The sequence below is a fragment of the Heterostelium album genome (genome assembly GCF_000004825.1).
Source record: "Heterostelium album PN500 unplaced genomic scaffold PPL_scaffold9, whole genome shotgun sequence".
In the NCBI taxonomy this organism is placed as follows: domain Eukaryota; phylum Evosea; class Eumycetozoa; order Acytosteliales; family Acytosteliaceae; genus Heterostelium; species Heterostelium album.
Genome location: NW_008805071.1, coordinates 892707 through 909089, shown reverse-complemented (window position 1 = coordinate 909089; position 16383 = coordinate 892707). Strand labels below are relative to the sequence as shown.

General features: G+C 34.6%; 5 protein-coding genes and 1 non-coding gene across 6 annotated transcripts; 2 read left to right on the top strand and 4 right to left on the bottom strand.

Moving 5' to 3' along the window:
- Positions 1 to 37: 37 nt before the first annotated feature.
- Positions 38 to 6123, bottom strand: PPL_08880 (uncharacterized protein; the record flags this gene model as incomplete). Its single annotated transcript, XM_020579679.1, has 6 exons — positions 38 to 1896; positions 1972 to 3798; positions 3859 to 4089; positions 4152 to 5145; positions 5434 to 5869; positions 6053 to 6123. 6 exons carry the CDS (start codon positions 6121 to 6123, stop codon positions 38 to 40), a joined length of 5418 nt encoding a protein of 1805 aa, XP_020430354.1.
- Positions 6124 to 6845: 722 nt separating this feature from the next.
- adcE (LIM-type zinc finger-containing protein) lies at positions 6846 to 9241 on the bottom strand (the record flags this gene model as incomplete). Its single annotated transcript, XM_020579678.1, has 4 exons — positions 6846 to 8056; positions 8131 to 8634; positions 9042 to 9065; positions 9214 to 9241. The coding sequence occupies 4 exons, from the start codon at positions 9239 to 9241 to the stop codon at positions 6846 to 6848; spliced, it is 1767 nt and encodes a 588-aa protein (XP_020430353.1).
- A 246-nt stretch (positions 9242 to 9487) lies between these two features.
- On the top strand, positions 9488 to 11920 carry PPL_08878 (ankyrin repeat domain-containing protein; the record flags this gene model as incomplete). The annotated part of the gene is made up of 1 exon (XM_020579677.1): positions 9488 to 11920. One exon carries the CDS (start codon positions 9488 to 9490, stop codon positions 11918 to 11920), a length of 2433 nt encoding a protein of 810 aa, XP_020430352.1.
- A 60-nt stretch (positions 11921 to 11980) lies between these two features.
- sptA (serine C-palmitoyltransferase subunit) lies at positions 11981 to 13484 on the bottom strand (the record flags this gene model as incomplete). Its single annotated transcript, XM_020579676.1, has 2 exons — positions 11981 to 12517; positions 12603 to 13484. The coding sequence occupies 2 exons, from the start codon at positions 13482 to 13484 to the stop codon at positions 11981 to 11983; spliced, it is 1419 nt and encodes a 472-aa protein (XP_020430351.1).
- A 705-nt stretch (positions 13485 to 14189) lies between these two features.
- PPL_08876 (uncharacterized protein) lies at positions 14190 to 16161 on the bottom strand (the record flags this gene model as incomplete). Its single annotated transcript, XM_020579675.1, has 4 exons — positions 14190 to 14955; positions 15661 to 15797; positions 15890 to 15923; positions 16073 to 16161. The coding sequence occupies 4 exons, from the start codon at positions 16159 to 16161 to the stop codon at positions 14190 to 14192; spliced, it is 1026 nt and encodes a 341-aa protein (XP_020430350.1).
- A 64-nt stretch (positions 16162 to 16225) lies between these two features.
- Positions 16226 to 16299, top strand: PPL_08875. The gene has a single exon. It is a non-coding gene; the product is annotated as a tRNA-Val (tRNA).
- Positions 16300 to 16383: the final 84 nt, after the last annotated feature.

The following is a 16383-nucleotide window of genomic DNA, read 5'->3' as shown; positions in this document are numbered from 1 at the left end:
GTTGGTAAAAATGTTGTTGATATGGTCGTAGTCGGATTCACAGGACTGGAAAGTGTTGATGGAATTTTGGTTGTTGTGGAGCATAGGAAAGGGTTTCATCTGGATTATAAGACAATGATGAAGTCGATGAAATTGAATTTGTTGGTTGTGGTGTTTCTGGTGATGTTTGAATTGAAGGTGATGGTGTTTGTGGGCCTGTTGTTAAACCTGCTGTCATTGTTGTTGCAACAGCAGTTTGATCTGACGGTAATGGTAAAATAGTTGTTGACATTGTGGTGGTTGGTTTGACAGAACTGGAAAGTGTTGATGGTACTTTTGGTTGTTGAGGAGTAAATGAAAGTGTTTCATCTGGATTGTAAGAAACCGACGATGATGTTAATGTTGTGGATATTGATGATGGTGCGTTTGTTGTTTGATGTTGTGGTGGTAATGAATTTGGAGATGGTGTTTGTACGGTTGTCATAAAACCATTGGCAGAAGATATTGTTGTCGATGTTTGAGATGATGTTGTTGGTAATAATGTGGTTGACATGGTTGTAGTTGGATTCACGTGACTGGAGAGTGTTGAGGGTAATTTTGGTTGTGGAGCATAGGAAAGTGATTCATCTGGATTATAAGACAATGATGACGGTGAAGAAGATGAAATTGAATTTGTTGGTTGTGGTGGTGTTTTTGGTGGTGTTTGGATTGAAGGTGATGGTGTTTGTGGACCTGTTGTTAAACTTGTTGTCATTGTCGTTGCAACAGCAGTTTGATCTGAAGATGGTAAAACAGTAGTTGAAATTGTGGTGGTTGGTTTAACAGGACTGGAAAGTGTTGATGGAACCTTTGGTTGTTGAGGAACATATGAAAGTGTTTCATCTAGATTGTATGAAACAGATAAAGTTGAGAGAGTACTCGGTATTGATGTTTTTGCTATTCCATCAACTATGTTTGGTGGCAAAGATCCATTTGGTTGTTTTGGTGCCTGAGATTGTGTTTCACTTTGATAGATATTGCTTGTTGTAGGATTAGTTTGTACAAAAGTTGTACCAGTAGTCAAACGATTATTAGGAGTTGTTGTTGAAGTTGATGGTACTTTTGGTATCTGTGGAACAAAGGAAAGAGATTCATCTGGATTATTTGTATTGGGGAGTGCTGTACTTGAACTTGTAGTTAATGTATCAGTTGCTTTTGGATTTGGTAAACTTGTGATAATATCAGTGGAAAACTTTGGTATATTTGTTGTTTGATATGCTGTGGTGGAGATGGACGCAATATCTGAAGATGCAGGTAAAACTGTAGTTGACACTGTTGATACTAAGTTTGAGATAGTTAATGGTACTTTTGGTTGCTTTGGAACAGAAGAAAGTGTTTCATCTGGATTATATGATATTGATGGATTTGGCGTTTGACTTGAACCTATGGTTGCTGTTGTAAAAGAATCAGAGGTTGTAACGACAGATGTAAAAGGTGGTGGAATTGGAGAGAATCTTGGAGTATTTGATTGATTAGGAATGGATGATGTATAAGTAGATGATTGAATTGCTGGAAATATTGTTGATGTAGATTTTAATGTTTCAGACAATGCATATGTTGTACCTGTAGTTGATTTTGGACTTTGAGGAACCTTTGATAGTGATTCATCTTGATGATTTGTATAAATTTCTGTTGTTGTTGTACTTGCAGCAGTCATGTACGTTGAAATTGAATGTGATGTTGGTTTAAAACTTGAAGTTTGTGAAGATAATGGTTCTTTAGGATATCCATTTGTAGCTATTGCTGTTGAAGTTGATAAAATAGAAGATGTTAAATCTATAAATGTAGTAGTTATTCCATTTGTTGCTGTAGTTGCAGTTAATGTTTCTGATAAAGTTGTTAATCTTGGTAATCTAGGTTGATTCTCTGTAACTACATCTAAATTTAAAAATAGCATAAAAGTAATTAGTAGACTGTAACATATGTACTTATTTAATTAAAAGATGACTTTACCTCCAATTGTGAAAGGTGTAGAAGTTGTTATTGAATTGTAATCTATTGGACTATTAGATTGTTGAACATCACTGGTTCGAGGAAAATGCTTATTTGGAGGAATAGGTGGTTCGGTAAGATGACCAGTTGTAGCAGCAGGTGGTGATATAGGGCTTGATGATGTTTCATTTTGTTTTGTATGAAAGATGTTTTCAAAGTCAAAGTCAAAAATTCCAAACTCTGATGAATCATTATTGGCTGGTTTGGGTGTAAAGGTTGGAATGATGTATACATTAGATGTGAGGATTTGCTCCGAACCAACATGGATTTGAACTTCACTTGGTGGAGGAGAATTAACTGGAATTGAACGAATTGGTGTATGAGGTGTTGGTTCTGATGTGTCTTCTGGTGCATGTATTGTTTCTTGTGTTGAGGTAGTAAAATCTGGACTGGTAAATGGTCTTGTGAGATTATTATTACTCGATGTTGGTGATTGATTTAATGGTGATGCGCTATTTGATTGATTGGAGATATTAATAGCAGTATCAGGCTGTTGTGTAATGACAGTAGGTGATTGATTAGTCAAAGTTTCCGGCCTTTTTGGTGTTGATGTTTGATTTGACTTGATGTTTGGTAAATGTGTATCTGTGTTGGAACCAATTGAAGTTATTGGTTGTAAATTTCCATTTTCGTTGGTATTTGGTGAGAAAATTGGAGAACTCGTTGTCTTTGGGGAAGTTGCTATGGTAGAGTCAGGTGTTGCTGTAGGATAAATTTGATTGATTTGGCCATTATTATTATATGGATTCTTTGGTTGGGGAGCATGAAGGGGAGAAGATGATTGTAAACTTGATGTCTGTTGTTGATTTGAAGTAGTATCATCATGAATAACCTCGGGGGAACCACTACCTGATAAGGATGGTGCTACTGTCAAATTAACTGTTGAGATCTGAGCTACATTATATGGTTCTTTTGTAGTTGGATTATCACCAATATTTTGAATTAAACCTGTTGTCATAACAATAGGCATTTCACTTTGGCTAGGCGGTTTGGAATGTGAAGCAGAAACCGCTGCTGGTTGATGGTCAAAAATAGAAATACCTTCAAGATTGACAACATTATTATCAGATGGCTCCGAAAATACAGTTGGATTTGGAGACATAGGCGGTCTTTGAACATGAAATGTTGGTGTTGGTGTTTGAGTAGGTGTAGGTGTCGGTGGTTGTGTTGGTGGAGGAGTAGGTGCTTGAGTTGGTGGCGGAGTTGGTGGCGGAGTTGGTGGCGGAGTTGGTGGCGGAGTTGGTGGCGGAGTTGGTGGCGGAGTTGGTGGCGGAGTTGGTGGCGAAGTTGGTGGCGAAGTTGGTGGCGGAGTTGGTGGCGGAGTTGGTGGTAGAGTTGGTGGATGTGTAGGTGGTGGTGTTGGTGGTGGTGTTGGTGGTGGTGTTGGTGGTGGTGTTGGTGGTGGTGTTGGTGGTGGTGTTGGTGGTGGTGTTGGTGGTGGTGTTGGTGGTGGTGTTGGTGGTGGTGTTGGTGGTGGTGTTGGTGGTGCTGGTGGATGAGTTGGAGGTTGAGTTCTGTGTGGCAACGGTGGTAAAGGAGGTATTACCTGTGGTACTGTATGATATATTTCAGAGGGTGTAGGTGCTGGTGTACTTCGTGGTACAAAAGTGAAAGGTGGTAATGTCTTGGGAATTGGTGGTATCATTATTATTGGTGGAATATAAGGTGTTGGTTTTGGCAGCTCAATGCACCTAGGTACCAATGGACAACAGGTATCAATACAATCGCTCTCTCCTTTTTGTAATGAACAAGCGTAACCAGGTGGACATGTATTTTCTTCACATTTCTCTGTTTATCATTTTAGTTAATATCAAATTGTAACTATTTGTATATATTAAATATACATACTATAAGGTACTCTGAATACGTGTGCTTCCAATGGCTTACAATTGGTGATTACCTTGTAGGTCTGATTGTTTGGCATAGTTGCACAATAGTATTCCGAACTACAACCGCCACTTGATGCCATGTTGTTGGCACAATAGAATTTAGTTTTTCCACAACAATCTTTCATGTAGGTCCATTGACATACGGGTGAATTCTGCTGGCACTCTGGGTATTGATATTCTTCACAGTTCACTATCAATTTAAAAACATATTAATAAACATTGATTTTAATGTATTGATTCATTTGGACTTACTTGTTCTTGGAACACATCCAGAGTAACTAGGCCAATTATAACATCGGTCAGATGGATGACAATATCCTGAACCACATTTGAGTCCAATTGGTGCGACTGGTGGAAAAGGCTCATTGATGGGAACACATGTTGGAAGACTATAGTTGAGACAGATAGTCGGTATATCAGTTGGACATAGTGAGTTCTGACATGTAGATATCGACTGTAAATGAATATTATTTCCAATAGCAATACACGTTGGAAAACCCATAATCTCCCTACAAAAAAAGTTTGTTGGACAAACCTTGTCGCATGCCTTTAGTAAGTCGAAATTAAAACGACCGTTTACCAACTGAGGTGGATGTGTAGCTTCCGGGGGAGTAGGATATGGTGTTGATGGTGCATATTGTGTAGGAATTGGTGTTGACTGCGGTGGAATATAAATAGGTGGTGGATAAGTAACAGGTGGTCGGGGTTGTGGTGTTATAACAAAATTTGGAATGTATTGTGGTTGTTGTTGCGGTTGCTGTTGTGGAACACAAGTAGGTACACCATTTATCATTATACACTGATAGTTATTTAAACAATGTAAAGTTTGACAATTTACTTGAGTAGGTTGCTGATATTGTGGTTGTTGATATTGTGGTTGCTGATATTGTGGTTGCTGATATTGTTGTTGCTGATATTGTGGTTGCTGATATTGTGGTTGCTGATATTGTGGTTGTTGATATTGTTGCTGTTGATATTGTGGAACACAAGTAGGTACTCCATTTAACATTACACATTGAAAGTTCATTAAACAATGAAGAAGTTGGCATGTTAATTGTGTAGGTTGATTATTGTAATGTTGTTGTTGTTGTGGAGGTGGTGGATTATATGCTTGATTTGGAACACAAGTTGGACTTTGACCTATCATAACACAGTGGAATGCACCCAGACACTGAAAGTTGCTACAAGACGACGGCACACATGTTGGAACACCATTTAACATCTGGCAATGCAATCCATTGAAACACTGGAAATCATTACAAGTGGTAAGTGTCAGTTGTTGAACTTTGTGCTCACTCGATAGCAGACAACGTGGAATCTTCGGGCAGCAAGGAGAACGAGTACATGACGGTCCACCAGGTGGATCGATATACTCACAGCCATTGGGACAGTGTTCACAACTGATATTCGGTTGTTCCAACTGTCTGATTGTTTTTGGATAGCAAGTAGTCCATAACTCAATGGTGTCGTTTGTGACGGTGTCCAAACCACAGGACATCTCATTCCGACAGAGATCATCGCGCTCCATACTTACACAATAGCCACGAAGTTCACCACAGCAACTGGTGAAAGTAATATAGCTACACATCGGAGCAAACAAATCACAAGAAGTTCTGGAAGTTATGGACTCACAATCTACCGATTGAATTCCTTTGACATTTTCTTTTAGTATTGTAATTAATTCACTATCTTCACTATTCTCATCTTCAGAAAAAAATGAGTCAGAGTCGGAATCTGAGTGGTTTAATGCTAGTGAATTTGATGATGACAATGATGGTAATGGTGATAAAGTTATATCGAAAGATGAATAATTTGATGAAATATTTAAATTATCAATAACAATAATATTATTATTATTATTATTATCATTATTTATTTTATATGAACTATTATTATTGTTAATGTCATTTGATGACGAGATTTCAACGGATTGTGAAGAAACTACATTTCTAATGCTATTGTTGTTATTACTAAAATTAAATAACAAAACAAACAATAAAAATAAAACAATTTTGTTTAACTTTATATTATTATTAAAATTTATTGAATATAATAACATAACATATATATATAAATATTTTAATAAATAAGATAGTCAGTTGGAGTTAATTTATAATTATTATAATAATTAGTTCATAGATAAATCTATCTACCAAACTAAAATTAAAGATAATTTTGATGGTAAGTTAACAAATTTGGTTGATTCAACGACGATAACACTCATTTTGAATTTAATAATAATTTAAACAAATTTCTCATTGATGTTGATTTGTATAACTAATATATATAAGTAGATGTACATTTTATAAAAAGATGTTTTTATCATTATAATAAGGTGTGTATATGATTATTGATTGAATGTATTTTCATTGTTGAAAACGACCATTTTTTTTTTGGTGTTAGTGAAAATGATCATAGTTTTGGAGTGTGTTTTTTTTTAATTTTTTTTTAATTTTTATTATTTTTTTTATTTTTATTTATTTACAAAAAACAAGAAATATCTTTTTTGAATCAACACCTTATAAGGAAAGATATAATAATAGATAATCACACAAGTCTATTGATATCAAATTTATCGAATAATGATTTCTAATTTTTTTTTAATTTTATAATTTTTTTAAAAATTTAAAAGAAGAATAATTTTTTTGAAATCAACTCAGTCAAACAAAGATATTATGATAGATAATCACTTGACCAGTCTATTGATTAATTAAACAATAAATAATTAAGCAAAAGTAAACCATCTTTTTGAAACGAACACTTACTGAGTTAAAACAAAGATACAATGATAGACAATCAACTAGACGAGCCCATTGATATCTGATAAAAAATGTAAAAAAAAAAAAAAAAAAACCAAAAAAAAATATAATATTAAGTTACATGTTATTTATTTTAATAAAATATCTTTTTGGTTTTATATCCTATCTTAATTTATCTTATCTTTTCTTATTTCTTTGATTCTAATATATTTAAATTGAATCTAAGTTTAACTTTCATTACTTTGAGAACTGATCCTACACATTTAACTACTAACTGATACTCACGAACGAAGCTGGCATCGACACCAGCTACTTCCGATGGTAATACATTGGGTGGAATCGAAAAGAAAAAGTCACCTTCGAATCGGTCTTTGGAGAGTGGGAATTTCGTGGATTGGAAGAACTCGCAACGACCAAGCTTAGCAACGGTCTTTCGAGAACGTCTCTCATAGGCAGTTCCAACAATCTCCATTCGCGTCTCGGTCATGAGCATGTAGGCAACGACCTTGTCGACTTTCTTTGAAGTTGGATTGTCAATGATAAATGCAAATTGTACAGTTTCACCGGCACGATAGAACTTTCTCTGTAATTGGATCGAGAAGAACAGTGCCTTGGACTTGCCAACGAATGTTCGTCGTTCCTCTTGGTAGAGACCGGTGGTGGACTCGAAACAATGTGGATGATAGGCACGGTTGTCTTTGACCTTCAATGAGAGATTGACCAGTGAGAATGGCTTTTGACAACCGGCACAAATGATGGTCACAGAGAAGCACTCGGGATGCCATGAACGCTCGAGTGCTTTGATGCTGTTGGTAGAGAGAGTGGCACCACAGGCAGCACAACGATCGCCACCAGTGAATGTCGATGGAACTGTCGAGGTTGGCGACATCAACATTCCAGTGCCATTTCCTATTGGCGATCCATATCCACCGGATCCATTACTTCCTATACTACCTGAGCTACCTACTCTTGGGAATCCACCACTTCCATTCAGCCCGTTATTGTTATTATTGTTGATTATATTCATATTGTTCATGCTACCGACGGATGGGAATTGACTTAGAGCTGAATTACTATTATTCATACCACCACCACCACCTACAGTTGGGAAATTACCTAATATACTTGTACTACTAACAGTTGTTGTTGTATTTGTAAATATTGGTTGTTGCTGTTGTTGTGCTTGTTGTTGTATATATGGTTTCAAAGTTTCTACACGATCTAAATAGATCTTTGCTTCATCACTAATACTCTTTTTAATGATAGAGTCTGGTTCAGATTTGATAGCAATCAAAAAGTATGAACAAGCTTGTTGGTAGTACTCACTTGCCTTTTTATAATCTCTAGATTCCTCTTCCTTTCTACCTTTCATTGCTAAATTTGTAGCTATTTCATATGCTTTAAAATATAGAAATATTAATGATCAAACATAATTTTCAACAATATCCAATTATTATTATTATTTCACTTACATTCTACTCTACCCATATTTGATTTCTGTGTAAATTGATCTCCAGAATGTAAAGATGATAATCTTGATATATTGGCTTGTGATTGTTGCTGTTGTTGTTGTTGGAATGATGGTTGTTGTAATTGTGGGAATGATGGTTGTTGTGAGAATGTTGGTTGTGGTTGTGTTTGAGGTAGTTGTGGAAATGAGTGGATTGTGTTTGCTGGTGTATTGGCAACAGCGGGTGAAACAGAGGATGGTATCGATGGGAAATTGAACGCCAAGTTGTTTGATTGTGGTGCGGCAGTTGGTTGAGCAGCAGGCATTTGCGGAGCCATACTCTTAATGAACTTGTTACGTTGTGTGTACTCCTCGACCTTTGATGAGATCAACGCTGTCTTTGCTGGGTCTTTCTCACTGATGATGGCCAACTTCAAATTGAGAATAGCCTGTTCATACAATGTCGATGCCAACGTATAGTTTTTATTCTGATCGGCTTCCACCGCCGATCTGGCAAGTTGTAAACCTGTTTGTAATATTTCAGTTGCCATTGCCTTCCTTCCTTTATGTTTGTTTTGATATTAAATTAAAAAAATACAAAAATAATAAATAATAAAATATATATATTATTTTTTCTTTTTACAATATTTATTAATAATAATATATAAATAATTATACAATGAAGTTTTTTAAAAAAACTAAAATAAATTTTAAAAAGATCTTATATGTTGTTTAATTTATAAAAATGAACTTTTGATTTTTTTTAATTTAAACACACAAAAAAAAAAAAAAACAAAAATAAATAATTTTTTAAAAAGTTGAAAACAATAGCTATATTCTTCTGAAGAAAGCTGAGTGTCATCACGATTTCAACTAGTTAAAACAATCTTTCAGACTAAAGCGTATTGAAGTGACCAAGAATCGAAAACTTACATCTTTCTTTTTGTCCACCTTTTGCTAAAAAAAAAACCTACAAAAATTTTTGAACAAAAAAATTTGCAAATTTATAACCACGGCAGATATTCAATGAATCGGATCTCTCATTATAAACCGACACTATTTTAGCTTAAAAGTCTAAATTATTATAAAGGATATTGTTTCAAACAATGTTCTTGTTTTTCAAAGATTTTCATCTTATCTAAAGAGTAAAATTTATAACAAATAAACTTAATAATAATAATAAGAAACATTTAAATTTTTTAAACCCTTACCAAAAAAAAAAAAAAAAAAAGAAAGAAATAAATTGCAAATTTACAATTACTTAAAGAAAAATGAAATTTCTACTTTTTTTTTTATTTTTTTTATTTATTTCTTTTTATGATTACTTTTATTTTTTTTCTGATTCGATCTTTTAATTACAATTTATCAATAGTTTAAATATGTATAATAATGTAGATGATCAAAGCAGTTTTCTTTTTAAAAAGCTAATCAATAATATAGTTATATCTAAATTGATATTTAATCATGTCTATTCAATACACAGAGGATCACCAACCACTTTTATTAATCCAACCAAGGGTACATATATAAATAATGACTCGCTTGTTACAATGTTGAAATTTGGTAGAAATGATTTATTCTTTGAGAATACACATTTACTTTTAGAATATTTCAATAGGAATAATAGTAATAGTAATAATAATAATAAACAATATCAACCTATTTCAACTTTAAAAGAAGCAATGTTAACAGGTAATTTAAGAGTTGTCAATTATCTAATGGATAATATAAAGTCATTGTCTGACTTTGGTGAGCAACCAATGGCATTAAAGGATATCCTCACAATTATCAAACAAGGATACACGGAAATCTTTGATATCGTACTTTCACTGAGGATCGACTTTGAACATATTGGTAGTATATTGTTCACCATCATCAATTCACATCGATACTTGATGCTTGCCAACTTTATTAAATATCTAATGATACACCATCCTGTGGTTAGAGATTCAATCAATCCAGAGTTATCTGATTCAGAAGACGACAATCAAGATCATTTCTATTTAGATTCAAATTCAGAAGAGTCAGAGATATATGAGAGTATAGGAAACTTGGATTTTAACGGCAACACTGGTGGTGAATCACTTGGAAATGGAAAGATTTTAAATATAAAGATCAATGAAGCTTTGGAGTCGGATTCGGAACGAACCTATGATCTATTGCTCAGATATCATAAGAGAATCAACTTGGCGAAACATTTCAAACTTGGAGAGAGCTATCATGATGTCTGGCAGGTTATCACTCTCAAGGCAATGGATGCTGGTGAATACAAAGCCGCTGAAATGCTATTCAAACGAAGAAAAATATGCTTTCATGAAAGTATGTTTGAGTATGACAACCAGTTCCTACAGCTAGTTCTCAAGTATTACCAGCGCGAAGAGATCATTGTCGACGATGTCATCTCACTGGCGATATCGCGTGGTGACATTCATTCTTTCCGAACCATTCTAAACTACACGGAGCTAACAGAAGGAAAAATTCAGCAAGCATTAATCTATCAATCATCTATCGATATTATCAACTATATCATTGACCATGTTAAGCCCACTACTACATCTTTGGAGGCTGACGGCAAATGGATATTGGATGATCTTTACCATCAATATTGTAGCATTGATATACTGAAAAGATTGTTAAACAATAGATACTTTGAATGTAGATTCCGGTTTCTATTAGCGACTGCTATTGAACACAGACTGGACGACGTCATTGAATATATAATGGAGAATCAACAACTGTTTCAAATTGACTATGTAGCGGCAATATCGGCAGCGATCACTCATGGCTACTTAAAGATACTGTCGATATTAATCAAACAAAGTCCTAATCTTGAAATAGAGGTACCCGATCCTTACTCCAGTGACAGGAGCAGTAACTGCCGGCAAGGAAATACAAGTAAAATCGATGGCAATGCATATATAGCTGCTCTACAGATGGTTTTAGACAGTTCGATACGAGTACAAGTTAGTATAAACGATATCTGTTACTTTTTTGCTAGGAGGTTGTCTTGGTATCCCTTCCTTGAACAAGTCGTTCGTATGCTACATCAACGCGGTGTCATCGAGCACAACGATAGTGTCGTTGACATCTCTACATTCCCAGTATCGAAATCGCTCTTGGAACTGCTCGAAGAGATGCCTATTAACTACGCCGATTACTCTATATACAACTGCGCAACATCAGGCTCGTTAGAATTGTTTCGATATCTCATTGAACGACATCAACAACTTTGTCCTCCATCCGCTCTCAAGGCGGCATGCGAACGTGGATTCACCGATATCGTAAAGTACATTGTCGAGCGTAATCTCGTAGATGATCAATATGTAATCGATGCATTGAGACGTGCCATTGAATGTGGATATCTCGATCAAGTTACCTATATGTTGGAACACAAATTCACAGCGGATTACTTTAGAACGACGCTGATGAAACCAAAGTTCATTCGTCAATCACTAAAGTATCCAGATATTCTAGAGTACTTGTTACCAAGTAGTGATCTAGACCTACGGTATCTCCTAAGATTCCTAATGACCGAAGATTCAGATGCTCATAGAGATGCATTCAACATCGTGCTAAAACAATACCTAAAGAATCACCCAACCACTCAACCATTCATAGCATCAACACCGAAACAACTTGTAAAGAACAACCAATATAAAGAGATACAATCGATATTCGATCTTAACCTTGTACATAACACTCATAGAGATACAATACTCAACGAAATATATAATCTATCGATATCCTATGGTCAAATAAATATAATTAAAATATGTAATAAATTAATAATAAACAATAATAATAATAAATAAAAACAATAAATATATAATTATTATTAATTTTAGAATATTTAACTTTATATAATTGATTAATTAATTCTTAAAGGTCGATTGTGAAACTGATTTCAAAACATTGATTGCAAAGTCAAGGTCAGCCTCTGATAGAACGGCATTGATACACAAACGAATCGATGGTTCCGGAATGAATTTCTCGGTTTCAACATACTTAGCACGAGTTATTAATACACCGCTGTCCAGTGATTTGTCAACGAGTTGTTCCAATAGCTTCTCGTCGTCCTCTCTGTTTCCTGTGGATTCTTTCAAACGCAAATGAATTACCGGTGAGAGTGGCGAGCCACATACCTTCAAACCTCTGAGGTTGTCTTGGAGTTCCTTGTACATATAATGAATGTTATGACTCAATGAATTGAGCAAATCTGGATTGGAATCCAACAGATCGATAGCTTTGGTGGCAGAGGTTGCCAAGTATGGTGGTAACGATGCAGAGAATACATATCCAACACCATTCAAACGTTGATGAGTAACAACTGTATCGGAACCAACACAGAATCCACCACCCGATGAAAATGCATTTGCCAAACTTGCAGTTCTAATTTCAACTTGTTCAGCCTGTATATATATATTTATTAATATTAATATTATGGTTCAAGTTAATCATCATAACTTATAATTATTTATAATATTATATACTTACATCAATATTATAATGCTCGGTTATACCTCTACCAGTTTTACCCAAGATACCAATTGAATGAGATTCATCGATGATGATTCTGAATTTGTATTTATCTTTGAGTGCCATTATTTGTGGAAGTGCACAGAGTTCACCGGTGTTGTAGTAGATACCCTCGACGACAACAAACTTTCTAGAGATCTTTCCTTTCTCTCCGGTCTTGTTGGTCAACTCCAAGATTCTAGTGAGATCCTTGATGTCGTTGTGCTTAAAGTAGTGTACTTGACTACGAGAGAGCGACAAACCTACTTGAATCGGTTGCGATACACAACGATCGGCAATGATGATATCACCGATCTTTGAGAACGAAGGAATCGTAGAGGAGATGGTGGCGTAACCCGACGAGTAGAGAATGGCAGGCACAGTGCTCATGAACTTACCGAGACGTTTCTCGAGCTCAATGTGCACGTCGATCGAACCGTAGAATCCACGCGGTCCACACGAACCGACACCGTACTTGCGAATGGTTTCCTCGGCTTTCGCTTGCACTTCGGGGTGTCCGATGAAACCGAGGTAGTTGGTACGTGCCAAGTTCAGTACGTTGCTATGTCCGTTGACGGTGACGTGTGTCGGTGTGGTAGAGGTGATCACCACTTCCTTTGAGTTGAGAATCTGCATCTTTGAGAGCTTTGGTGCGAGTGGGATTGGACGCCAGTCTCTGATCAACTCTTCTTCCTCTGACTTTGAGAGAGAATCGTTCTGACGAGGCTTAAATGGTCTCTTTGAAAGTAGATATACAATGAACAACAGCATCAAGCCATGCAAAAAAAGATGTGGTGCACTTAGATTCGTAATAAAACTTTCAATATTCTTTGAATTTAACAATTCATTTAATGTTGTCATTTTGTTATTATTATTATTTTTTTTTTTTGATTTTACTTCTTCTTCTACTTCTACTTTTCAAACTACAAATACAAGGATAGGATTCTATTCTACTTTTTATATATTTATTTATTTATTTTTTAACCTATTTATTATTAATATTACTCTTTGATCTTGATATAGTTATAAAAAATCTATATATATTTATAAGAACAACTAAATAAATAATTTATAAAAAAAGTAAGTTAAATTAAATAAAATAAAATAAAATAAAAGGTAATGAAAAGGTTTTTCTGATTTTTTTGTTTTAAAATGCTATTAAGGTGATTGTCTTTGTCTGTAAATTGTCGTCTCTTTAATCAAAAAAAATTAATCAAAAAAAAATAAAATTGGATAAAATTTTTATGCAAAAAGATTTATAATTTTTTGTAAGGTTAGGTTATTGTTTTTGCTTATTTTTTTAGTACTAAATTACTATTAAAGTCTTTATTTATAAAAAAAGGTTATAAATTGGTTGGGTACAACAATTAACTTTAGTTTATAATTATCTATTTTTTTTATACATTTTTTAATCAGATTACATTTTTAATTGATGCACCAATTGCTTTAAATTTAATTTATTGCAAAAGGTAACTTTTAAAATCTAGATGATCTTATAATTATAATAAAATAATACAAAAACAATCAACGTTTTAAGTTTATAATATAATTACAATTTATTTTAAATTAGTTTAAATGATAATCTTTAAACTCTGGTCTGTTCTGTACCAACCAATGACGTGTATAGTAGGACCCGTCAGTAATTGCTCTATTAGTGCATCCTTCAGTCCTATTTTCAAACAACCATATGATGATATCTAGTTTTCCATTGACGGATGCTGTATCTATGGCGTCGGTAGTTGGTGATTCTTTTGTATTTTCATGAAGCCACTTTAAAATCTTCAGGTTACCGCGACCCGCCACATGATTCATGATATTGAATGAGCTTTTATAACCATTAACAAACAACCATTGGAAAACTGAAAGATTATCGTTTTGAATTGCCGAGTCATAGAGTGAATAGATATTGTATGTATCGTTGGAGCGATCTTGGTTGGCACGCAGATAATCCAATACATGAATATGTCCTGCTTCCGCTGCGTCCTGATACATCCGGTTGCCAACTCTGTCTTGTGGACGGTTGACTGTCAACCATTCCAAAATATCTATACGACCAATCGCAGCGGCATTATTAAATACATTGTGAGGCCAACACTTTAACTCACGAACCGCTGTAGTTCTCGGCTCAATCGACTTTGCCGAAAAGAATTTAACGATCTCTAGATTTCCAGAGAGTGGAGCGACTATCAATGCTCGTTGGTAGTCCCATTTATTGGTTCGATCGACCATGTATTTGATAATATCGAATTTACCACATTGTGAAGCGTCACACAGCAATTCATTGGTGAGGAATATTTCGATCTCATCGGGTGGAATGCAATCAACAATGTACCTTAGAAATGGTAAGCTGCCTCCTGATATTGAATTTCGCATCAGAGTGAATACATAATTGTTTCGTAGCGTTGGAATCGAACGGTTTAATTTCTCTAGATAATGTTTAAATTGATCGACATAACCATTGCCTGCCATAACCTCTGGATTATCGATCACTTCAACCCAACGATATCTAGTGTTACCTTTAGTGTCAAACAACTGATTAAAGTTGTATACATATTGAAAAATCTGTTTTCTTAAAACAACATTTTTTAGAATTAATATTAATTTATCTTTTGCTATGTTCATAGTATCTGTTTTCCAAAAGAGAGTATAATGAGTGAACAAAAAAAAAAGATAAAATTAAAAAAAAGGAATTGGATTGCAATTTAAGTCTATTATAATAAATCATTGGGTGTACTTTATTTTCTTTAATGATTATTGATAAACCAAAATTTATAGTTTTTCTCATTTCCTCAATTCATTACAAGATAGAATTAGTAAATCAACCAATTCTTCAACGACAGTATTAAGTGATATATTCATTTCAATCGTGTAGGAGTTAGAAACCACCCTAGCTTTATAGCTAATAGTAATATTGTTATATTTAACAGAGAACCAGTGACAATACAGGCTTTGTCGAGGTGTTTGATTTGACGAGTTGGGGTATACGACCGCACATGACACGTATAAAGTCTTCTGTTTGTGTTCTGTCTACAGCTACAATATCTGGTATCTTAATCTGCACACACCGATAACATCAAAGTCGATTGTACCTTCGGGTTTATTACATTTGAAGGTGTAGTTGCCGTTAATTTGGGTGTGGTTCTCTGTTGTAACGCTTATTGTTGTTTTGTTGTTCTTAGTTTATGTAGTGACACTGCAGTTATGTAGTTTGCTGATTATTGCATTAAGTTCGTCGGTAGATAGTGTACTTTCTGTGGTATACTTACCAACACACTTAGTACACTAGAAGATAGATTTAAACTATTAGAAAAAGTTATTAATCATCATCGTATACCACCACAACACCAGCTTTTGGTTGCTGGTATACTACAGAAAGTACACTATCTACCGACGAACTTAATGCAATAATCAGCAAACATGTTTTGTTGGATTATTGAGAAATTGGTTACTTTGGAGATACTTCAGCTTGGGTGGCTTTAGATGCCATCGAAGCGAAGGTCTCTTGAGTTTGGTTGTGTAATTCTTTTGTTTGTTCCATTATTTCTTGAACAGATTGTTTCGGTAGCGATCACGAAAAAATGAAGTAACGAAGAAAAACAAAAGTCAGGATGGTGTAGTTGGTTATCACAAAACCTTAACACGGTTTGGGTCATGGGTTCGATTCCCATTCTTGATATAAATTTTGTAAATATATGCCCATTATGCGCGCCATAATGAGTAGGGTTTTTTTTTTTTTTTTTTTTTTTTTTTTTTTTTTTTG